Source organism: Mesocricetus auratus, unplaced genomic scaffold (assembly GCF_017639785.1).
Source record: "Mesocricetus auratus isolate SY011 unplaced genomic scaffold, BCM_Maur_2.0 Super-Scaffold_100009, whole genome shotgun sequence".
NCBI lineage: Eukaryota > Metazoa > Chordata > Mammalia > Rodentia > Cricetidae > Mesocricetus > Mesocricetus auratus.
Genome location: NW_024429193.1, coordinates 47,799,132 through 47,823,003, shown reverse-complemented (window position 1 = coordinate 47,823,003; position 23,872 = coordinate 47,799,132). Strand labels below are relative to the sequence as shown.

Sequence of the window (23,872 nt, the reverse complement as noted above, 5' to 3'; positions counted from 1 at the left end):
AGTGTCTCCCTGAATCTGCAGTTTACAGATTCAGCTAGTCAAGATGGACAGCATCTTGGGGTTTCTGCCTGTTTCAACTCAGCTGGCACTGAGGTTACAAATGTGAACTTCCATGTCTGGCTTTTATGTGAGTTCCAGGGAATCTTACCAGTTCTCATGCTTGTTCAGTCTCAGCTCCCTAGGCATTTCTTAACCCAAAGATTTATTTATTATATACACAGTGTTCTGCCTGCATGCCAGAAGAGGGCACCAGATCTCATTATAGATGGTTGTGAGCTATCATGTAGTGGCTGGGAATTGAACTCAGAACCTCTGGAAGAACAACCAGTGCTCTTAACCTCTGATCCATCTCTCCATCCCGGTCAAATGTTTTTTTAAAAATATCTTCTACTTGATACTCTTTCATACATATATGCAATGTATCATGATCATAACCACCCAAAAGCCCCCTCCCACTCCTCCTGGAAGCTCATGAACACATCACCCTCCCATCTTTCTTCCCTCTCTCCCTTCTTTCTTCCTTCCTCTCCCCCTCTTTTTCTCTCTTTCTTCCTACTGAGTTGAATTGCCTGCTGGAATGTTAACTGATCTTGTTGACTTGATCTTGGGCAGGTAACCATTGCTGCAGTGAGTTCATGAGTGTAGCAGTTATATCATGTCCTGAAGACAACATTCGCAGCACATCTCCCAATCCTCTGGCTCTTACATTGTTTCTGTTCCATCTTCCTTGATGTTCAGTGAGCCTTGGGTGTGTGTGTATCTATCTGGTTGATATGGATTTCCCATTTATGGCTGAGCACTCAACAGTCAATATTTCTTAGTACTTTCATCGCCTAAGAATCTCTGACTGACCAAAGGAATATCAGAGTTGGTATACTTGAAAACTCATAATTCTCCAGGTCATGTTCTCTGTTTTTCTGGTTCACCATCCTGGGCATTTGCAGCAGCCTTATGTAGGCAGCAGATTCTGCAGCTGTGTACAGCACTGTTTCTAGATCTAATGTCTCCAGGGACAGGTAAAGTGATCTATTTCCAAGGATTCCTAGCTCTCTATGGAAAGATATCTGTACTCAGAGGTTATAAGCAAATCTTTCTTCTCCTTAACAAATTCCAAGTCATCTACCTAGGAGTGAACCAAAAGAATGCCCATGGGAACTCAGTCAAATGCTTTTTTATTGGATATAAACTGTCAGTCACTATCAGCTTTCTGTGCATATAGACAAAGAGGCTCTAACAGTCTGCAGGGAGATTTATTCCCAAGATGGTTGGATGACAGTTGTGAGGTGTGGGCAGCTGGTGATTCAGTTTCCCCCGTGGGTGTCTCTCCATGGACTCTTGCACAGGTGACACTTGGTTTTAAGACTGAGTGTTCCCAGAGACAGGAGGATATGCTGCCAGTTTCTCCCACCCTGGGCCTAGAAAGTAGCACTATGGTAAGCTAGTCACTGGTGAACTCACAAAACCCAGGTCTGACGTGACAATATCCAGATGAAGATCCAGCAACTGCAGGAGGCAGGAGGGTCAGGAACTAGCTAACTTGGGCAAGACTGGCAACACACTGAAATCCTGTCTCAAAACCAAAGAAACCCACCCAATAAAGTGTACATAAATTCCAAAGGTGATGAAATAGACCACACTCCTCAACAGAAGGGTTGAAGAATGTGAGAGTTTTAACCTGTCAGTCTCCTTTTATCTACACACTATTTAAGTTTTTCTTACATGCAATCAGTCTCTCAAGACCACCAAATGTCTCATTTTAGCATCCAGGATAACTTTATTTTTAAATTTTGAGACAGGGTGGTGCAGGTTGGCCTCGAACTCCTGGGTTCAGGGCTCTAGTGATTCACCTGCTTTACTCTCCCAAGTAACTTGGAGCATTGCACTTTGCTTAGCCTAACTTGATTTCCTATTGCATGCCAGATGCCTTTACACATTGTTTGGTCTATAACACAAAAGGACTGTTTTCTTTTTTCTCTCAAAACAGAGTTTGAGCCGGGCGGTGGTGGCGCATGCCTTTAATCCCAGCACTTGGGAGGCAGAGGCAGGCGGATCTCTGTGAGTTCAAGGCCGGGCTGGACCGACAGCCTCCAAAACAATACAGAGAAACTCTGTCTTGTAAAAATAAAAAACAACAACAACAACAAAAAAAAACCAGAGTTTGATCCATTAGTTGCCCTATAAAGCCATTTATGAGATAGATAATCTCAGTTCATTCTCATTTTTCTTTCTTTCTTTTTTTTTTTTTTTTTTTTGAGACATGTTTTCTCTGTGACTGTCCTGGAACTCTCTCAGAAGAGCAGGCTGGCCTGGAACTTAAAGATCCGTCTGCCTCTGCCTCCCAGTGCTGGGGTTAAAATGGTGTGTATCACTGCCTGGCTCATTCTTATTTTCAGAAGACATGTTTGAAAGATTAGGGAGTAAAAGTAAAATCAGTACTTGAGGCTAAATTATTTGACTTCAAATTCAACATGGTCTATATCTCAGTGGGACTCACAATGTGGCAGGGGAAGGTGTTGTGTTGACAAAGCTACACTAAAGCAAAGTCTATACTAAGGTGTTGGCTGTGGAAAGGAACAGATGCAGCTCACAGCTTGAAACTTGGAGTGTGGTGATCGTTCAAATTTGAGAAGGGCAGAGCAAACAGTACCCAGGATAGTTTTCAGGCTTGGGGACCAAGCTCAGAGCCACACAGGAGTCCGAGATAGGATGTAATAGGCAAGTAAGGTCTTTACATCCTTAAATGGGTCAAACTCTAGATCTGTCTGTTGTGAAAAAAACATGAGATAAATTATCTCAAAATAGGATTCTAGGTTTAAGCTTTCAGATGTTTCAATCCAAGTTCTGATGGCCCCGTGCTTTGTGCCTGAGGTAAGGCAGACTGTTATGACAATGGGACCATGTAGTAACTGCTCACCTCATGAAAGCCAGAAAGCAAGGAGGGAGAGGTACACTTCCAGCGAGTTACTTCTCCCAGCTAGGACCCACCTCAGCTGATTCGGAAATAAATTCATCTGTGGACCGCTGACAACCTCCCACCCCCAAATAGTTCTCAATAGCGACACCAGCTGGATCCAGTCCTTTGTGAGGAGACATTTCTGGAGGGGTGGTCTCTTCCTGGGCCAGGTGGTTGACCAGACCAAATGGAATGTTAGGTGCCTACCTAGGTCAGAGAATGATTCTCTTGGCCAGAATGAACTAATTTTTCCTCAACGGGTGTTATTGTGGGCTGCCTCACTGACAAAAGCAATTCAAGGAGGGAAGGGAGGCGTTATTTCCGCTGAGAGTACCAGGTAACAGCTCTTCTCCCCCTCCCCTTCCCTTCGGGGAAGCCAGGATAGCAGGAGCTTGAGAAAGTGGGGCACGGGTGGTATTCAGTCATGGTGGAGTGAATGCTCGCCTCAGGGGTCCTTTTCTTTTCTTTTCTTTTTTTTTCGAGACAGGGTTTCTCTGTGGCTTTGGAGGCTGTCCTGGAACTCACTTTGTAGACCAGGCTGGCCTCGAACTCACAGAGATCCACCTGCCTCTGCCTCCCAAGTGCTGGGATTAAAGGCGTGTGCCACCAACGCCCTGCGGGTCCTTTTCATTCAGTAGAAGACAGGAATACCCCCGCCTGCAGTGGTCAAGCCTTTCCATCTCGCCTAGGGGTGTCACCTCAATTCCCCACCACAGGCATGCTCAGGGGTTCTAGATCCTGTCAAGGTGACACCACTAACCGGCCCATCTCCCTAGTGCTGAGGTCACCTTCTGTTTGAACCGCACGTGTGCAAAGCCACCAGGAATCTCTCAAACTGCCATAATACATGATCCTATCAATAAAGCGCCGAGCCACATATTTTCTTCATTAAACTCTAGACTCCAAGATACTGAAAACAAGATGGAGATTATCTTAACCATCAGCATCATGATGTTGCATAGAGCAGCCAGTGAGCGTTTGGATACTTAATACTTCATGTGTGGCTTTTCTTAGTACCTGAAGCTGACCTTGAATTTCTGATCCTCACCTCCAAGTGCTGAAACCACAGGCATGCACTAGCATGTGCAGCTCATTTATGGTATATTGATAGGTTATTCACTAGGAAACACAGCTTGGGGATAAATTAACGAATGAATTTGCTCAGGCTGGCCTTCGACAAAGTAGCATCAGATGATTTTGAATTCCTGATTCTGTTTCCCTCTCTTACTTGGGATTATAGTAATGTGCTGCCGCACCTGGCTCAGTTTTTACTTTTAAAGTGGGTTTTGTGTCCGTGATTGGCGTCCCCCCCCCCCCCGCAGTGTTCCCAGAGTCTTCTTTGGTGGCATTCAGCATGTGTAAAGTTGACAGGAAAGAGGACATAACAAGTTTTCTGAGACCAGGGAGTTCTTAAAGTGTATGTAATTAAAAACAAAAACCAAAACCAAAACCGAAAGAATGTGTTTAAGAGCTCAGGTGACTGGGAACTCAACTTTCCCCAGCTTAAGGTCTCTTAAAGGCCCTCGTGCCATAATTGCTCTGGGCCAGCCGGCTCGCGCCGAGCCCACACGCCTCTTCCGTGGCCTGCCATTGGCCCGGGGCGATCTCCACGTCTCTTCCGCGCACGAGGCGCCTCGCACCCGGGGCGCCACGAACCTAACAGACGCCCAGCCCGCGGCCCGGCCGCCCGTCTGGGCCGCACCCAACAGTCGCGCCAGGGGCAGGTCACCGCAGCGCGAGGGCCTGGGATGCGGAGGGGCTGAGAGTCGTGGTCCCTAGGGTTCGGAAGATCGGGAAAATGTCTTCCGGGCATGCGCCACAGCGGCGGTTAAGTGACCCAAAACCGACGCCGTGGAGTCGGCAGCCCGAAGGGATGGGGCCCGAGCATGGCCGGGCTTCGCACGCCCAGCGAGGACCCTGAGGGCGCAGAGCGCAGGCGCGAGGCGCAGGGACAGCGGGCGTCCAGGTGCGGGGCGGGGGCCCCCAGGTGCGGAGAACGGGGATGGAGCAGCGCGGCTGCGCGGCGTCAGGGGCGGGGCCCGCGGCTACACGGGACTGGGCGGTGCTTTGTCTGACCAGCTCCCCTTCTAGGGTGGATTTGCTTCTTAACCACGGGGTGAGTGCTGCTGGGGGTAGACGCGGGCTAGACATGGAACACTGACGCCACCCCTCCACCCCCAGCTGAGGTTCATAATATGAGCCAGGAAATCAATGAAAAGATAGTGGTTGATACTTGCCCACTTCAGATTAAGTTGTAGTTGATGGGAACATGTGTAGTAGAATACCAGCATTCAAGTCCCAGAGTGAATTGGATCAGTGTTGTAGGATTACTGGCTTATTAAGGGCACCCCCGCCCCCAAGTTTCATTGGACGATGTTTGAGAAGTTACTGAAAGCTGTAGGGATGAGGTTGAGAATTCGAGGATGACCTTGAACTTCTCTGTGTGCTTAGTGACTCCTGTGTGCCACCGGGTCTGGTTTTATATGGAGTTGGGGGGTCGGATATACTTCATGCTTGCTAGGTAAGCATTCTACATCCCGAGGTCACGGATCTTAGCAATAATTTGTATCACACCGAACTGGTGATGGCAAAACAAGAGGAGGAGTGCGCTTTGTGGAGTTGGAACTTTGAGAACCACTATCTCAGCACTCCCTGGATGAATTCTGTAGCAAGTGGTAACAGGCGAGAAGGCAGAACACCTACGCCTTTTCACCTGGGCCATCATTTCTTCTAGGCATCTCGTGTGAAAAGGGATTATTTGGCATTTACAGCTGAGTTGCCGCTGATTCTGATACAGAGCCTGGAGGATAAATCTGCATTTTTATTATTATTTTTGTCGCAATGGAAGTTGGAAACAAAATGGAAGTGGCAGAAAAGACCATACCGGTAAATGCCACCCATCCTACCCACCTACATGGGTCTCAGAGGGAGGGGTACTGTGCAGAAATGACAAATCATCCTATTTAGGCCCTTGCCTCTCCATGGGGTGTTGAACTAAAGACTGACATCAGTCAAATACCCTCATTTGATGTGTATAGCACAAAGACACAGATGCTAGTTATTAAAAAGTATCTCTGAACGTGCAAATGGGTCACCCTGGAGATGTTATTTTCCTCTTCTTTACCTGGAGAGGTTAAAGTGTAGAGTCTTATTTGAGAAGGTCTGTTGAGGCCCCAGACTTTGCATTTCTCTAAGTTACTAGGAATCTCGGTTTACTCCTTTTTGGTACTGGCAGGAATAGTTGGCACAGCTGTTGCAGATACAGCTAACGTTTCTTTTTCTATTGGATCTGCTAAAAAGAGCTGTTGTGATTTAGGGTTTTTGCATTAAGAGCACTTTAGCAGGGTTTAACTCAGGATAGGTACAGCAAGGGAAGCTGAGAATGGAGATGTCTGTATAGATAGAGATTCTTGCAGGGAGTAGGGTATGGGAAGATAGGGTAAGTGTTTAGATTAGGAGGAAACATACATTTAGAATCTAAACTTCAGATGGTGAGGGTGGTCAGATACTAAGGGTGGGAAATTCACTTTAAACTGAGTCTAAAACTGGCCTATGCCCTCCAAAGACTGGGATTCAGACCCTAAATCAAAGCCTGCTGGAGAAGTGGCCTTAGAGGAGTTTGAGTAAAGATTGGGAGTTGAGGGGTCAGTTGTTTGCCCAGCATTTCCTAGCCTCCCGTCTATCTGAACCACAGTCTTTGGTAGTTCTCACAGTAAAAAAAACCGGAAGTCTAGCTACAGGAAGCATAAAGCCCAGTTATGGCATACTGAAAAGAGGTGGTTTGGAGGGGGGGTGGGATGGAAGGGTGGAGGGGGTGAGGGGTGGTTGGGTGGAGGGGGTGTGGGGTAGAGGGAGTGGTGGGGTGGAGGGGTGAGGGTGGAGGGAGTGCTGCCTGGTGACTTTAGGTTTGAGCTGTATGGAGGCTGTTGTTGCCCCATTTGATTGGAAAGAAGAAATCTTTTTGTTTTCTGCTTAAATGTCTAAAGTCATGCATGATTGAGAACTTGTTTCAAATCTTTCAGTGCAGTAGTGTGGCTGGTGGTAATTTTGAAGAAGTTTGTCCAGAGAAGGTAATTAGGTTTAAACCACCACTATACAAACAACGGTACCAGTTCGTTAGAGATTTAGTGGATCGTCATGAACCCAAGAAGGTAATTATGTTTTTTTTCTTTAACTGTTAAGATTGTCCTACTAAAGTGGTTTATCAAGTATACTAGTAAGGACAGAGTTCCACCTCCCACACAGTGTTAGGGATTACAGGCAGAGGCTTTGGCGTGCTGGGCCAGCACTTTCCTGCTAAGCTACATCCCCTGCCTGAAAAAGACCTGAGTGATTTCAAGTGGTGGTGGACTTAAGTATGGCACATTGTAATACAAGTATAGAACTGTCAAAACCAAAAAGATGGTTTAACTCATACACTCAAGTGATCCTCCTGCCTCAGCTTCTTGAAGCAGAGACTGTAGGTATGCCCAGCAGAAGAAACTTCAGAGTGATTATTGCAATAGGGAGAAGACCTTAAGGGTAAGGGCAACCTGTGTTTCAGAGTTAAGTAGTTTTTTTTTTTCATTTCTTTTTTTCTCAACCATGGAGGAGTGAACAAAGTCACATGTAGAGTGTAGTCTTCCTTGTCAGTCGCCTGGGACCTGCTGTGCTGTCTGAACTCCCAAATAACACACAGGACGCTGTATTAATTATTAAGCTGTTGGCCATTTGCTTGGTTTCTTACTGGCTATCTCTGACTTAAGTAACCCATAATTGTTAATCTAAATATTTTTCTTACCGGAGAAAAGGGTCCGGACCTCTTTCTTCTCTGGCTACCTACATGGTGTCTGCATCTGCCTCTCTTTCCTTGGATCCTCCTTGCCTCCTAGTCCCACCTATCTTGCTTCCCTATTGGCCAACAGTGCTTTATTCAGCAACCAATAAGAGACAGATTTGCAGAATGACATCTCCCATCAGTCACAAATTGGGAAAATCATTATGATAGTCCCAAGAAAGGCCAGCAGCATTTTTAACAGTGAGGGCAGCTAAATTATAGTGAGAGAAGTTTATTTTTGGAGACAGGGTCTTAGAGTTCAAGCTGATCTCTGTCTGCACTCTGCCTTTCCTCCCAGGTTTGGGATTGTGTTTGCCGCCACACCTGCTGAATGCCCTTCCATCTGTTTTTAATTATAAGATCTGACTGTGTTGTCCTGGCTGGTCTCAAACTCTTGGGCTCAAGTGATTTTCTTTTCTTTCCTTCCCTTCCTCCTTCCTTCCTTCCCTTTTTGTTTGTTTTTGTTTTTTTTTCAAGACAGGGTTTCTTTGTCTAGTCCTGGCTGCCCTGGAATTCACTCAGTAGACCAAACTGGACTTGAACCCAGAGATCTGTTTCCCCGAGTGCTGGAATTAAAGGCATGTGCTACCAGCCTGGCCTCAAGTGATTCTTGCTTTCCATTTTAGTCTTCTTTATTTTCCCTGACAAAGTGGGGACCACAGACATTTGGGGAAGGATCACTGAGGAAAAGCTATTTCATCAGTCTGGGGAGGCAGTTCAGTGGCATGGGGTGGGCTGGGGGAGGAGCTTGAGGAAACTGGTTAAGGGAAATTTTGGGAACAAAGAGAAATTTTCCATATTGAGGCAAGGAATGGAAACATGGAGCCTAAGCTATGCCTTAATGGAGGAGGATCTTTGTAGAGACCCTTTTCCTGGAACGTTAGTCCCTTTAGCTCTGCACAGGGAGCACAGAGTCACCTTGCTAGCAGGTGAAATGTTTCACCCAATTGGTAGAGGCGCTGGTTACCAAATCTCATGACCTGAATTCAATTCCATGATCTGCCTGGTGAAAGCCAAGAGAATTGACTTCCACAAGTTCTCTGATTCCCACCCCTGTGTTGTGGTAAGCAAGAGAAAAATGCAACAACATCAAAAAAGAATTCTTCATTACTAATTTTTTTCTTTAAAAAATTTATTCGCATCCCTGAGCTCAGGAGGCAGATGCAGGTGGATCTCTGAGTTCCAGGCTATCCTGGTCTACAGAGTGAATTTCAGGATAGCCAGGGCTACACAGAGAAACCCTGTCTGAACAACTGAAAGAAATCTATTTCTCTGTCTCTGTCTCTGTCTCTGTCTCTCTGTGTGTGAGTGTGCTGCTAGAGAGTATCAGATCCTCTGGAACTGGAGTTACAGGCAGCGTGTGCTATCTGATGTGGTGCTTGGAACTGAACCTGGGTCCTCTGAAAGAGCAACCAGCATTCTTCACTTCTGAACCACTTCTCCAGACCCCTTCACTAATATTTAAATGTGAGGGAAATCTTGATTATTTTTAGTTGGTTTTAATGCCATAGATTCCACATTTCAGGAATATTCAGTTGTAATATCAGGCAGTATTACAGTATGTAGTTAGAGGTACTGTGATTCTTTTCATATTAGATGGGCCAGAATGGCACAGGTATCTAACCCCAGGTATACTCTGCTGAGGCAGAAGGATTGCTTAAGCTCTGGAGTTTGAGGCCAGTCTGAGCTACATAGCTAACTCAAAAGCAAAAACTGACCAAACAAACAGTGACAAGTCAGGTGATAATGGGTCTGTCCATCAACTTTGGAGCAAAGTCATAGTTTCATAGAATAAAGTGCCTAGCTGTTATGCTAATGGGCTTGGTGTGGCAGTGGGCTAGATGCTGGTAAGGTTCTTTCTCTGCTCAGCAGTGAGGACGGGGTTAAGAGGCTTTCTCTTTCCGGCTCCCTTTATCGCCTCAGCTATTTTGCAGATGTTCACACATCTGCCTTAGTAGCCTTTTAAGCAAATCTGTTCACTTGAAGGGTCTGAAGTGCCCTCCCTTTTTTGCAGCTCAGAGTTCGATATGGAATTTCATATAGTTCAATATGACTTTTCCTAAACAATTTGAGAAATTAGGGCTGGGGATATAACTCAGTTGGTAGAATGCTTTTCTAGCATGCACAGAGCCCTGGGTTTGACCTCTAGTGTCTCATAAAATGGCACAGTGGTGCATGCCATAATCCCGAATTCTTAGCAGTCAGGATGTGGTTTGGCTGCATATCAAGTTTGAGGCCAGCCAAGGGCACAGGAGACCCTGTCTCAATAAGTAGATTAATGCATAAACTTAAAGAGTTAAGAAATTGGATTACTCTGTGAGAAAGGAGTGGAAGCAGAATTTTAGCAAGCTTTGTTTCTGAAGCATGACACTAACAACTCTAACTTGTGCTGGGCATGGTGTCACAGACCTGTACTCAACACACTCAGGCAGAGGCAGGAGGATTGCTATGAGTTTGAGGCCAGTTTGGTGTGCATAGTAAGTTCCAAGACAGCAACAAAACACCAAAATAAATAGAAATAAGACCCAGCTTGTAATTCTTGCTTTGGAACTGAGGATAACCTTGAATCCTCCATCTTCCTGCCTCTACTTTCCAAGTGCTAGGATTACAGGTCTGCAACCATCACACTTGGTTCTGGGAGTGGGACCCAGGGCTTCAGGCATGCTAGGCAGGCACTATATCAATTACACCTCCATCCCTACGTGTGATTCTGCCCCACCTCTCTCCTTCTTTGAGTCAGGGTCTCATATCCAAGATGGTTTCAAACTTTCTGCTTTAGCATCCCCAGTGCTAGGATTCTAGGCAGAGACCACTATGCCTTTTTATCTTTCTCTTTGACTCAAATATAGACAGTAGCAATTGTTCTGAATAGGAATGACTCTGTCTGACTCCTCAAGCACTGGTTTGCCTGCAGGACTAGAAAGTCTCAGTTTTTGTGTATACTCTTCTACCCCCAAAGATCCTTCCACACATAGCTTTATGTTTTCACTACTGATACACAATCTCCCACTGTGGGCGGAAGCCCAAAAAAGGTCAACACTGGGTGTCTTCCTCTGTCACTCTCCCCCTTATATTTTTTGAGATGGTTTCTCATGGAACCTGGACCTCTTAGACTTGGTTAGGCTGCAAGTAGGGTTACAGGTAGCTTCTGCCACATCTGACTTTCTGACTTTATATATGGGAGACCCTCATTCTTGCACTTCACTAACTGAACCATCTTCCCAGGCACCCTGTAGTTTTTTTTTATTTTTTGAGACAGGGTTTCTCTGTGTAACAGTCCTGGCTGTCCTGAAACTCACTTTGTAGACCAGGCTGGCCTCAAACTCACCGAGATCTGCTGACTTCTACCTCCTGAATGCTGGGATTAAAGTCATGCACTACTACCACCTGGCCCCTCTAGCTTTAAAAGCTCATACTTTTCTGGCTCTGAATGTTTTGCAAATGATACTGTGTCTCATTTATAGGTTGCAGACCTGGGATGTGGCGATACCAAGCTCCTAAAGCTGCTAAAAATCTACCCATGCATTCAACTGCTTGTTGGGGTAGATATCAATGAAGAAAAATTACATTCAAATGGGTAATACTTCTAGTGCTATGGTTTGGATGTGTTTCATCTCCCAAAGGTGCTTGTGTTGGCAGCCTGGTCCCCAGAGTGGTGGTGGAACTGTCGAGAGGTAGGGGGTATAGTCATAGGTCATGGGGGACTCTTCTAAGAGATGAACTCTCCCTCTGTTTTGAGGGAAGATATTATGACATAACATAGGTGTCCTCATATTGAGATATTGAGAACAATATGGAAAACTTAAAATCATGTTCTTAGTGGCTCAACCTCCCACGGTGGAAGGAAGCTTCCCCATAGCCTAGTGTTTAGTACAAGAAGAGAAAAACAGGCAGAGCAGGACTCACAACGGTGTAGCCAAAAGGTGATGATCAGAGAGCCCGGGTTCTACAGCTCTGAGAGCTGCTTCTCATTTTACGTCTGTGGTTCTGGGAATTACAGTTGTAAATCTATACACACCAAAGTAGGACTTTGAGTTTCAGGGCCTCTCCTCATTCAGCTAGGTATGCCCTCTGCCCCTGAGCCATATCTCCACCCCCAATTGCCAAGTCCGTTGTTTCCAACTGTTGCTGACTGATGATGATTCTCTTGCAGGCATCACTTGTCTCCCTACTTGGGGGAGTTTGTAAAACCCCGTGATCTAGATTTGACTGTCACCTTGTATCATGGCTCTGTTGTGGAGAGAGACTCTCGCTTGCTTGGATTCGATTTGATAACATGCATTGAATTGTAAGTCTGAAAGTTGTGTCGACTCTCCATTTTGAAAAGTATGAAGGAATTAGCCTCAGTAATGAATGTGATTATTTGTAAAAAAAAATATACTCATCAGTTGGGAGTGTCTTTTTCCTGTTAGTATTTTACTTGGGAATTCCAGATATGAAGATAATTCCAAAACCAGGCATTCATATACTCATCACACAGCCACCTGTTGACTCTTCTATTCCTTATATTACACGTGCATCTCCCTCTACACAGTGCTTTTCCCTCCCGGAGTAAGAAGGCTATTTACATAGGCCTTTGTTCCTGTTTAAAACTTTCATTTGTGGGGCTGGGAGATGTCAGTCTCAGTGGTTAAGAACACTTGTTCTTGCAGAAGATATGGGTTCAGTTCCCAGCACTCACATTGTAGCTAACATCAATCCACTAACTCCATTGCATGGGCACCAACTCCCTCTTTTGACCTCCGAGGGCATATGGTTTGCAAGCAAAATACTCACACACATTAAAATAAAGAAATTTGTATTTATTTTTATAATGTGTTTAGTTTTTAGACTTTTAATTTACTTTTATGTGTGTGTTTGCCTGAATGTATGTCTCTGTACCGTGTGTGTGTGTGTGTGTGTGTGTGTGTGTGTGCACGCACGCGTGCTTGTGTGTGTAGTGCCTGAGGAGGCTAGAAGAGGGATTGAATTCCTTGGGACTGGAATCACAGACAGGTAATAGTTGTGAGCCAACGTGTAGGTGCTGGGAATCAAACTGTGATCCTCTAGAAGAGTAGCCAGTGCTCTTAACCCCTAAGCCATCTCTCCAGCCCCTGTATGTCTCTTTTTCTCCCATCTACTCTTCCTTCCTTCCTTTCTTTCTTCCTTCCTTCCTTCTTTCCTTCCTTCCTTCCTTCCTTGGATGGTCTCAAACATGCTGTATATAATCTTGAATTTCTCCTCCTCCTTGCCTCTACCTCCCAAGTGCTGGGATTAGAGGTGTGTGTGCACCATCATCAGTTTTGTGTGGTGCTAAGGATGGAAATCAGGGCTTTTAAGGTTTCTATTGCTGTTGATTTGTAGTCTTATTCCATTGTGATCAGACAGGACAGGGAATCATTTCAGTTTTTCTGTATTTGTTGAGATGTGCTTGGTGTCCTAATATATGATCTGCTTTAGGGAACGCTCCATGGGATGCTGGGAAGGAGGTGTGTGCTGCAGTGTTTGGATAGAATAGTCTACAGATTGTATGTTAAGTCATTTTGATCTATGAGTCATTTAATTCAGATATTTCTTTTGTTGGGATAGTCTGTCAATTGGTAAGAGTTGGGTATTGATGATATTTATGTTGTGCTGGGGTTAATCTGTGATGCCACATTTAGTAGCATTTGGCAATGTCTTTAAACAATAATTGTCTTATCTTCTGAGATGTTGTTTCTCCCCTGTCTCCTCTCTCCAAGCCCTTCCATGAATCATATTTGTTTGAGGTGTTGGGATCTGATACAGGGCATTGCCTCTGAGCCCCAGCTCTAGTTCTGTCACATTTCTGTTATCACTTGTAATTACAGATTTACAGACATTGTGGGATTAGGTACAAATTAGCACTGTTCTGTTCAACCAGGCTTACTAATTCTTTACCTTTGCTTCCATTTACTTAGACATTTCCTCTCCATGTAACTTCTTGTATGCATTTTTCATACGATCCACTTGAGAGTATATTGGGTACAATGGTCTTTTACCCATAAATACCTATATTTTAAAGATTTTCCTAAAAATGTTTATTAGATTGTGTGTGTGTTACTGAACTCATGTTGTCAGGCTCCATGGCGAGTACCGTTAGCCTGTTAGCCACATTGCGGCCCTTAAACATTTTTTTCTAAGAAGAAATGATTTGGCCAACCAGATGGCTCAGCAGGAAAAGGCACTTGGCTGTGTCAGTCTACAGACCTGATTTCAATTTCCAGAACCCATGTAAAGATGGAAGGAGAGAACTGGTTTTCAGTGTTGTACTCTGGTCACCGTATATGGCACATGCACACACACAATAAGAATAAAAATTAAGACATAAGATTACATGTTTCCTCTTTCATGGCGGTAGTTTGCTGTATTAGGAAATCTCACAATGGTCAGGTGTGGTTCACACCTTTAATCTCAGCACTTGGGAAGCTGAGGCAGGTGGATCTCTGTGAGTTCAAGGCCAACCTGGTCTACAGAGTGAGTTCCAGGACAGCTAAGGCTGCACAAAGAAACCCTGTCTTGAAAACCCTAAAAAGAAAATGTTCACAATGATGCATATGGTCATGTTATATAGTAGTCTATATCCAACATTCACAACTCAATTGTTCTTTTATAACTATTTTCAATAAGGTTGCCATTTAAAATGTGGGTTTTGTTTTATTTCTTATTTTTATTTTGTGGTACTTTTGGAGACAGGGTCTCTCTATGCATCCTTGGCTGTCTGGGAGCTCTCACAGAGAGCTGCCTGCCCTGTCTCCCAAGTGCTGGGATTAAAGGCATGCCCCACCACATCCAGCCTGGGGATTTTTAGTATCATGTCTGGAACAGGTTTGTTAAGTCTTTCTTTGCTCGAGAACATCACCCCTTAATCTGGATTCATCTTAGTATTTCAATGCTAGATCTAGGGGATTTTTTTCCTGCAGGGTAGGGTATTGATTAAGTGCTTCATGCATGCTGTAGCTCTCATCTCTACCTGTGTGTGTGTTCATGCACTCAAGAACTTAAATGCATGGAAGGTGGAGATTAGAGTGTGATGTCCTATGTCTCCCTCCCTCCCTCCCTCCCTGCCTCCCTCCCTCCCTCCCTGCCTCCCTCTCTCCCTTCCCTTCCTCCCTCTTTTCCTCCTTTCACTCCCTCCCTCTCTCTCCTCCTCTCCTTCCTTCCTTCCTTTCTTTTTCTTTCTTTCTTTCTGTCTTTTTTTTGAGGGGCAGGGTTTCTCTGTGCAGCCCTAGCTGTCCTGGAACTCACTCTGTAGACCAGGCTGGCCTCGGACTCACAGAGATCCATTTGCCCCTGACTCCCAAGTGCTGAGAGTAAGTGTGTGCCACCATGCCGGACCATGGTGTTTTTGAGATGGGTCTCTCAATGACCCTGAATCTTGCTGGCTGGCTATACTGGCTGGCCAACAAGCCCAAGAGATCTTCTGATCTTTGCCTCACCAGCTTTGGGGTTACAGATGTGTGTTCCCATGCCAGATTTTCTCTGAGTACAGGGGATCTGAACTTAGGTCCTCATTCTTATACAGGTATATTCACATGTGAGTTCAGGTGCCCCTCAAGGCTAGAAGAGGGCATCAGACACCCTGAAGCTGGAGTTTCAGGTGGTTGTGAGTCACCTAACATGGGTGTTGGAAACCAAACTTGGGTCCTCTATGAGATCAGTTTGTGCTCATAATTGTTGAGCTATCTCTGCAGTTGCCTGCCATTTTTGAAAAGAACTCATAGAGGTAATGTATTTTGGGGGCATCAAATCAAGGAATGTATGAGCTCAGATACTTTTTAAAGGACTATTGCTATGAATTCTATAGAGAGCAATGGAGTATCTTAGTTGATGGATCATCCTTGGCAATGCTGGGAGGGGGAAGGATTCAAATATAAGAACAATTGCTCATGGGTTGTAGACAGTAGCATTATCAAAGAAGGAAGGAAACCAACATCTAAGTAGGAACTATTTTGGCCAAGTCAATTAGGAAAATACATCCATGTATTTTATTAATCCATTGATTCTGTTGTTTTTCTTATTAACTACTTTAGAATAGAACATTTGAATTCAGATGATCTGGCCAGATTTCCGGAAGTTGTGTTTGGATACCTGTCACCATCCATGATCGTCATCAGCACACCAAATGCTGAATTCAACCCCCTGTTTCCCACAGTGACCCTGAGGGATGCAGACCATAAATTTGAGTGGAGCAGAATGGAGTTTCAGACCTGGTAAGTTCAGAATGCTTGCTTGTTGTTGTGTGTTTGATAGGAATCCTGCTATAGGAAGTAAGCTCTGATCTTACCTGCACTGTTTCTTACTTATTCCTGCAAGGTCTCCTGTGACTTGCGATGTGGTAAGATGCCAAGGAAAGCAGCACATTTGGGCAGCAGGAGAAAAGGGTGCGCACCTACTGGGTGCTCTTTAGGAGGCAGCTTTAGTGTGGGCACGGAATGAGGACCAAAATGGGGAGGATGTAGGCTGTGAGGTGAGCTCACTCCCATGCTTGGGGTGGTTTCTTGGCTTGCACACATGTTTTGGTGTAGTTACAAATGCACATAATCTGGGCCGGTGCCTTTGAGGGTTCCTCATCCACCCTTACACTCTGCCCTCCCTTTTCTCTTCCCGTGTTGACTTGGTAACTGAAAATGTGTCACTGCCTTTTAACCCCTGCAGAAGTCAGGCATCCTCGTGATACATCATACGCTTGTGTTCAACTAAAATTGTTTGTTTTGAGATAATGTCTCTTTATATAGCTCAGGCAAGCTTTAAACTCCTTATCCTTCTGCCTTATTCATGATAGGCATGTGCGTCCATGCTTGGTTTAGAAATACTTTGATTCATATATTTTCTGTGTTTCCTAAAACTGCCGACAAGAAGTGACTTGTGAGTTGTTTGTTTACAGAGCTGTTTAATCAGAGCTGTGTGTTAGAGAAGTGATTTCTCTTTGTTTCGTTTCAGGGCTTCACAGGTGGCAAACTGCTACGATTACTGCGTAGAGTTTACTGGGGTAGGGACAGCACCAGCTGGATTCGAGCATGTTGGATATTGTACCCAGATAGGTGTCTTTAGGAAAAACAGTGGAAAGCTCGCTGAGCCCTTTGTTTCACAGCAGCATGACCAGCATGTGTACAAAGCTGTGAGTATCCCTGGGAAGTAGCTGTCCGGGCTAGAAGTCCATGGGTCAGCATGATGGATAGTGAGACAAAGACTACAACCACCACCACCACCATCACCACCACCATCACCACCACCACCACCACTACCACCACCATCACCACCACCACTACCACCACCACCATCATCATTATCATCATCATCACCACCACCATCACCACCACCATCACCACCACCACCATCATCAACATCACCACCACCACTCCCTCCTTCCATCTTCCTCTCCTTCCTCTGCTTCTTTCTTCCCCATCCTCCTTTATCCTTAACCCCTTCTCCTTTTTCCTTATTTCTTTCTTTCTCCCCTTCCTTCCTTCCTCCTTCTTCTTTTCTTTCATTACTAATCTCAAAAGTAAAAAGGAGTATAAATGACCTTTTTTTTGTTGTTTTTTCTTCTTCTCTGTCTTTTTCTTGGTTGAATCTCACTATGTAGCCCTAGCTGGTCTAGAACTTGCTATATAGACAAGGCTGGCCTTGAACTCACAGAAATCTGCCTGCCTGTACCTCCCAAGTGCTGGCGTCAAAGGTAGCACCACTACACCTGACTAAGTGACTAATTTTGATGCTTATCATAGGAAGATGGTCCAGGCTCCATGGATCCTGGTAGGGTGGCCTATGGCATCCTTCTAGACTGTCTGGCCTCTTGGCATTACGAGGCAAAGAACAATTTGTTGGAGGTCTTTTCGGATGTTTCAGAGTAGGACTTCTGCTGTCTCCTTTGTAATCTGTTAGGATTGTCAGTAGTAAAGGGAGAGCTATTGATAATTCCTCTCCAGCTTGTGATGCACACGCGCGCGCACACACACACACACACACACATACACACACCACACCACACACACACGCACACACACCACGCACGCACACACACACACACACACACACACACACACACACACACACACACACACACACACACACACACACACCCCTCATTTTTCAAAAGACTACATTCTTTCCTTGATGGAATCATTTTCATTTACTTTTAATTTTCCTTTAACCTGTGTGTCACCTTATTGCCTAGAGTGGTCTTTTTTTTTTCTGTAACAGCGACCAATTTTTATTTTATTATTTTATGGATTAACATTTATCATTTTAGTGTCACTATCTCTTTAAACATTTATGATATATTTAATTTCGTTTCAGTGGTTATTCTCATTTATGTTCAAAATGTCCTACTTTTGGCCACTGGGTCTGAACAACTCCTGAAAATATTTTAAATTGCCATAATGGTCCCTGATAACTCCTTCTTATCTTTACCTGAGGGTCCAGATCAGCCCTGAGCATCTCTCTCCTTCAGATACGGACTCAGTTATTTCCCCTAGAGTGGTCTTTTATCTCTTGGACCAGTAGTTCTTTTGCCTGAGCCTCTCAAGGAGTTGGGGTTATAGGCATTTACCACTTTTTCTTTCTACCTTAATTTCCATGTGATATCAAGTAGTAGAAACACCGAGTTATGGGTTCGGTTAGGCTTTCAACATCTGTTAACTCCAGTTCCACCACATCTAATGCCCTATCCTGACTCTGGTGGGTACCACTCATGCATATGTTGCACAGACATACATGCAGGCAAAACACTCATACACACCAAACGATAAAACAAATCTTAAAAAGAGAAAAGGAATACTGGGCTAGTGTCTATTGGTAGAAACATGACTGAGATATAGTTGACATTAGAATCGGAAGCAAAACAGTTAGCCAGCCATGTGTGACTTCAAGTAAAATTGAGTCTTTTATAATGAGTAGATTCTGATGCATGCAGGATGCACACATAGTTGTTCCGATGTAGCTGAATTGCTGAGGGTTTAAACAAGCTTCCTGTATTCTGTTTGGTTTTTCTTCCCTTCAGGTTTATACAACCTCCTACCCGAGTTTACAGCAGGAAAAGGTGCTCAAATTTGTTCTGGTTGGGGAACTCCTGATACAAGTGGAACGCTTGAGGTTGAGACACCAGCGGATGCTGAGGGAGCGGGAGAAGGAATTGGACCCTAAGCCTGGGGACATGGACTTCTCCCAAGCCCCCCACCTACTGCTGGGAGAGGTCTTCACAGAGGCTGAGAAGGCCAGGATAGACAGTTCTCCCCAGCCCTTCTGTGAAGGAGAGAAGTTTTACATACCCCTGCGGAGACTGCTTGCTTATCCCAAGCTGCACCGCTTATGTGTTGACGAAGAGAGGATGCGGTCCCTCATTGCTGATTCAGTGTGCTTAAGCAGCGACAGTTCTGCAGTCGTGGTTGACCTGCATAATTCTTGGGATTATTGGCCTGAAGATAACTGAGTCATCTGAATTTCCCAAAGCTCAGAGTCTCTCTGATAGTTAAGTTGGCTTACGATTCGAACTTGTTTGGTGCTGGGAATTGAACTCAGGTCCTTGTGCATGGTAAGCAAGCACTCTGCCACTGAGCTACATCCTCATCCGTAGGATTTAAACTTTGTACAGTCATAATTCAAGTAATATTTTGAAAGTTTGAACACAGATCGGGTCCTGAACTCATTGACAGATCTGCCTGACATAGGCTGTTCTTCACCTGAGAAAGGGCTTAACTAAAGTAGTTGCTTTCCTTTAAAATTAGATTTTAAAAAATTGGTGTTTACAAGAATGAAGAAATTGGATATGGTAACGTGTTAATTTTGTCCTCACCCATATTTTGGTGTTAGAGCCATATGTTGAATGTGACATTAAAACATTTGAATGTAATCAAAGCCACTTGAAAACCTTTCCCAGGACTGGGCATAGAGGCCCTTACCTGTAATCCTAGCACCTGGATGGATTCCATAGGAGGAGCATGGGTTTGAGGCCAGCCTGGGCTACATGGTGAGACCCTGACTCAAAAACAAAAACCAGTTCCTCTGCCCAACTTTTTCTAGGGGTGATGTAGCTTAAAAATCTAGAATTATCCTTTTACTTGCATAAAACATTATATGAAAAAGGAACATGGGTGTTTTTTGAAGGGTATGGAAATCTCCTGCGGTAGTCCCTGTCCACATTGTGTGCACTAGTGTGTGTGTCTCTGTGTGTGTGTGTCTGTGTGTGTGTGTGTGTGTGTGTGTGTGTGTGGTGCTAGAGGCTGAATCCCAGGGCTTTGTGCATTTTAGGCAAGTGCTCTACCATTGAGCTACAACCTCAGCCACATAGGAATGCCCTCCCAGAGCTTTCTGGCTGGAATTGGGGTGGTAGTTAACTGCAGGAGAGAGAAATGCGACTTTGTTTAATGAAAAAGAAAAGGGGCCTCAAAAAAAAGTCTTCTTGCTTGAGGCATGGCAGTCCAGAGGTTAAGTCCCCAGGAGTGGCTGCTCTGCGGTGCCAGAGCTCCTGGTGTCCATCTTGATAACTGTGGCAGAGACGTGGATTAACCTGGGGTTCCTACTTGCATAGCCTATGCTCACCCTCGCAGAAAGGAAAGAGGTGGGGCTGCCCAGTGTGCTTTGCTGCTCGTTGCTAGGCAACACTGTTGCCACTTCCTGTGTGACAGTGAGGGAAGTTGAGAAGTCTATATTCTAAGGATTCACGTGCATACTCAGTCTCCCAAGGACCCGGAAGAAAATGGGCACTTTGACACACTGCCTAACCTCCCCGTGGTTGTTCTGTGGCTACAGAGTTGGTCCCTGGGTAAGAGCTCTGTGGACATTTATCCTTAAGCTGAGTCTTCAGGGGTTAATAAGCAATGGCGAGAAGGTTTTCATAGAGAAAAACCTTAATCGCGCAGGCACTGCTAAGCACCTGCCCTCTTTGAATCTTGTAGACGAATCCATCAGATTTCCATGTGCCTCAGGTCTAGGCAGACACGACCTAGACAGAGGTTTGCATTCCTCTCGACATCTGAATGCCCATCTCCACCTTTCTAAGTCTGTGCCCGAGGTTTGCCTTAGGGCTCCCTGCTCATCATGGCTCCTTGCTGAAGTCACATTTTCTAGCTAGGTAAAGCCCTTGGCCATATCTTCCCCAAAGTTAGTCCATCTCTTGACACCTGATGACTTGATGCCTCTCCCACAAACCCTGTATGAGCTTCCAGCTACAGTGGGGACTAAACTGCTCTTTCTTGTGTACCTACACTTCCTGCACCGACCTCTCCCTCTTCCCCAGAGCTGCTAGGCAGGCGCTGTACCACTGGGCCACACTTCCAGCCCTGGGCTTGGTCTTACATCCCTAGTTTGTGTTCACTTCCCACTTCGATACACGCCTTTCTTTGCACATCAGAAGGTTTAGTCAGTAGCCCTCTGCCCTTTTCTCTCTCCCCTGGTGCTGGCAACGTACGTCCGGTGTGTGCCGTGCTGGTGCTCTACCACAGAGCCTCACCTAGCACCGGCCCTTGTCCTAAAGCCACACCCTTACCCTTTCGAAGCCTACGAAGACCCTCTGTCTAAAGAGTGAGGAAACTAGAGACTGCAGTAACTGCAGAAGCAAGCCAGACTAGTGGGGGTGTGCCTGTCATCCCAGCACCTGGCAAGCGGAGACAGGAAACAAAACCCAAAGGAATAAAAACTGTGCAAACTGTGCAAATTATTTCCCTTATTACAGCACTAACAATTGAAATTATTAAAGGAAAGGTATAGTTCAGAAGTATATAATCTAAAATAAAGCTAGCAATACGTTAATTCTTTTTATCCTCAGTACCCACCATCTCATAGCCTCCTGGGGGCCCCTGGCTTCTCCCATTCACTGCTTCCTGAAGAGCAGCTCTGCCCACCCTTCTGCATAGAACCCAGTTGATTGCCATGCTTTGTATCAACTTCCCCCAAATGGCCAAAGTGCATGAAGTTTTTACATTTATTCTTTTACTAGTAGGTATTTTAAATGTTTATTTTTAAAGTCTTATGGTTATTTGTGTGTATCCGTGGGTATGTATGCACATGTACTTGCATGGTTATTTGTGTGTATCTGTGTGTATGTATGCACATGTACTTGCAGGGGTCTGTGGAGGTTAGAAGGGGACAGTGGTTCCCCTGGAGCTGGAGTTGCAGGCAGTCGTGAGTCACCCAGTGTGGGAGCTGGGAATTGGATTCCAGTCCTGTACAAGAGCAACAAGTGCTCCTAACCACTGAACCTTCTCTCTAGCCTCTACTGTATGTTTCTGATGCAGCTTTGTCATTAGCGATTATAAAATGCAACTATGTGCTCCATTCTGTATCGACAACGTGTTCTTTTGCAAAACATTCACAGCTGTGTATAGAAATTCATGCTGAAATTCCTCAATTGCACTATTTAAAAATTTTATTATTTTGTGTGTAGGGTGTTTTGCTTGCATTTGTGTCTGTGAACCCTTAGAGGTCAGAAGAGGGCATAGGACCCCCTGGAACTAGAGGGAGTTAAAGACAGTTGTGAACTGTAACATAACATGGGTGTTGGGAATTGAACCTTGGTCCTCTGGAAGAGCATCCAGTGCTTTTAACCACCAATACCCCTCCACCCCCAATTACTCTTGAGAATGCAAAGAAATGTTCCTAAAGAGCTTGCCCTTCCTATCCTTCCTAGAGACAACTAACAAATACTCCTTGTTCTCAATTCACTAAGTGTAGATTCCAGTTTTGCAAGGACTAATGACATTTTGGGGGACAGGTTGTTTCTTAACCCACCATCCCCCTACCCCAGGTATTTCATGTGAATGAGTCACATAGCTTTAAAAAATTATTTACTTAGCCATGTGACTGCTGCCTGAGGTCAGAAGAGGGCATCGGATTCCCTGGAACTGGGGTTGCAGACAGTTGTGAACCACCATGTGGGTGATGGAACTTGAACCCAGATCCTGGGGGAGCAATTGGTATTCTTAACCACTGAGTCATGCCCTGGGCCACATAGTTGCTGAGTAATTTAAGATGTCTATTCTCCAATGATTAAATTACTGTTTGTGGCAATGAAGAAACATTTGCCTAAGTAAGTTTTCACTGCCACTCACCAGAGTCCATATTCCCAGACAGTGTATGAAACATGTTACCAGCCATAGCCTCCAACTCCTACTTCCAGTCTGGGCAGTTCTAAAACCTAGCTTTCTGCTAATACGACAAAATACCGAGGTAGCTAAAAAGAGAAAGGTTTTGTTTCGGCTTTCTGTCTTGGAAGTTCCTGTTTGAGATCATTTCTTTCTGTTGTTTTGGGCCTGTGGCAAGGCAGCACATGCTGGTCAGACCTCATGGTACAGCAAAACCACTCCCTTTTTTAGGCAGGAAGCAGAAAAGAGGAAGGAACCATGGTCTCAATTCTACAGAGGCACACCCCCACTAGCGTAAGATCTTCCAGGATGTTCTACCTCCTAAGGATTGTATGACTGCCCAGCACCACCACCCTGGGGCTCTCTGGGAGACATTCAAGAGGGAAATGATAGCAAGAACTTTTAACAATTTCTGTGATTTCACAGAAGCTTGTTTTCCCGGCATTCTTTGAGTTCAGGTTGTGTCTTTATTATTTGTACGTGAGACCTGGCCCTTCAGTGTCTCCATGAGACTCTCACAGCAGCAGTCGAATTCCCATCTGCTCTGATGTTCAATCTTCCCTTCAGTAGCATTCCCAGCAGGCACTGCAGCTTCCATAGTGTCCTCAGCCCTGTCAGTGGTGGCCAAGGAATAATTCCAATTAAGGCAGTTTTCTCCATTGGATTGAGTTTTAAGGACAACACTCACCATCCCTGGTCCCGTGCCTTGTGTTAAGCAGCTGCAGGAAACCATGGGCTGAACACCATCAGCAACGGTAAAAGAATCTTCCAAAGACTTTAAGAACAATGCATTTCCACCTCGTGCAGGATGCTACACAAACAGTTTATCAAGATACACATATATGCAATGGACATTTCTGTGAAAACTTAGGAAAAAATAACATTTGGGTACAATGTTGAGACATCACAAGCTGGTGGGAGTTAGACGTTATAGAAATTTGTACAGCAAATAATACTTTTTTGAAGCTCCACATGCTGGTTATAAACTCTACCCCCTGCAAAAGTTAACATGTCACACCCCCT

General features: G+C 45.0%; 1 protein-coding gene across 6 annotated transcripts; it reads left to right on the top strand.

Annotated features, from left to right (window-relative positions):
- Positions 1-3,199: 3,199 nt before the first annotated feature.
- Positions 3,200-22,137, top strand: Henmt1 (HEN methyltransferase 1). 6 transcript variants are annotated; one of them, XM_040752028.1, is made up of 8 exons: positions 3,200-3,290; positions 5,688-5,839; positions 6,976-7,104; positions 11,234-11,346; positions 11,923-12,057; positions 15,800-15,979; positions 16,710-16,887; positions 18,772-22,137. In XM_040752028.1, the coding sequence occupies exons 2-8, from the start codon at positions 5,795-5,797 to the stop codon at positions 19,198-19,200; spliced, it is 1,209 nt and encodes a 402-aa protein (XP_040607962.1). In that variant the 5' UTR covers positions 3,200-3,290; positions 5,688-5,794; the 3' UTR covers positions 19,201-22,137. The 6 variants fall into 6 exon arrangements, with proteins under 6 accessions (XP_040607962.1, XP_040607958.1, XP_040607961.1 ...); XM_040752024.1 differs by lacking the exon at positions 3,200-3,290 and adding an exon at positions 4,574-4,919; XM_040752027.1 differs by lacking the exon at positions 3,200-3,290 and adding an exon at positions 4,574-4,940.
- The last annotated feature ends 1,735 nt before the right edge of the window (positions 22,138-23,872 follow it).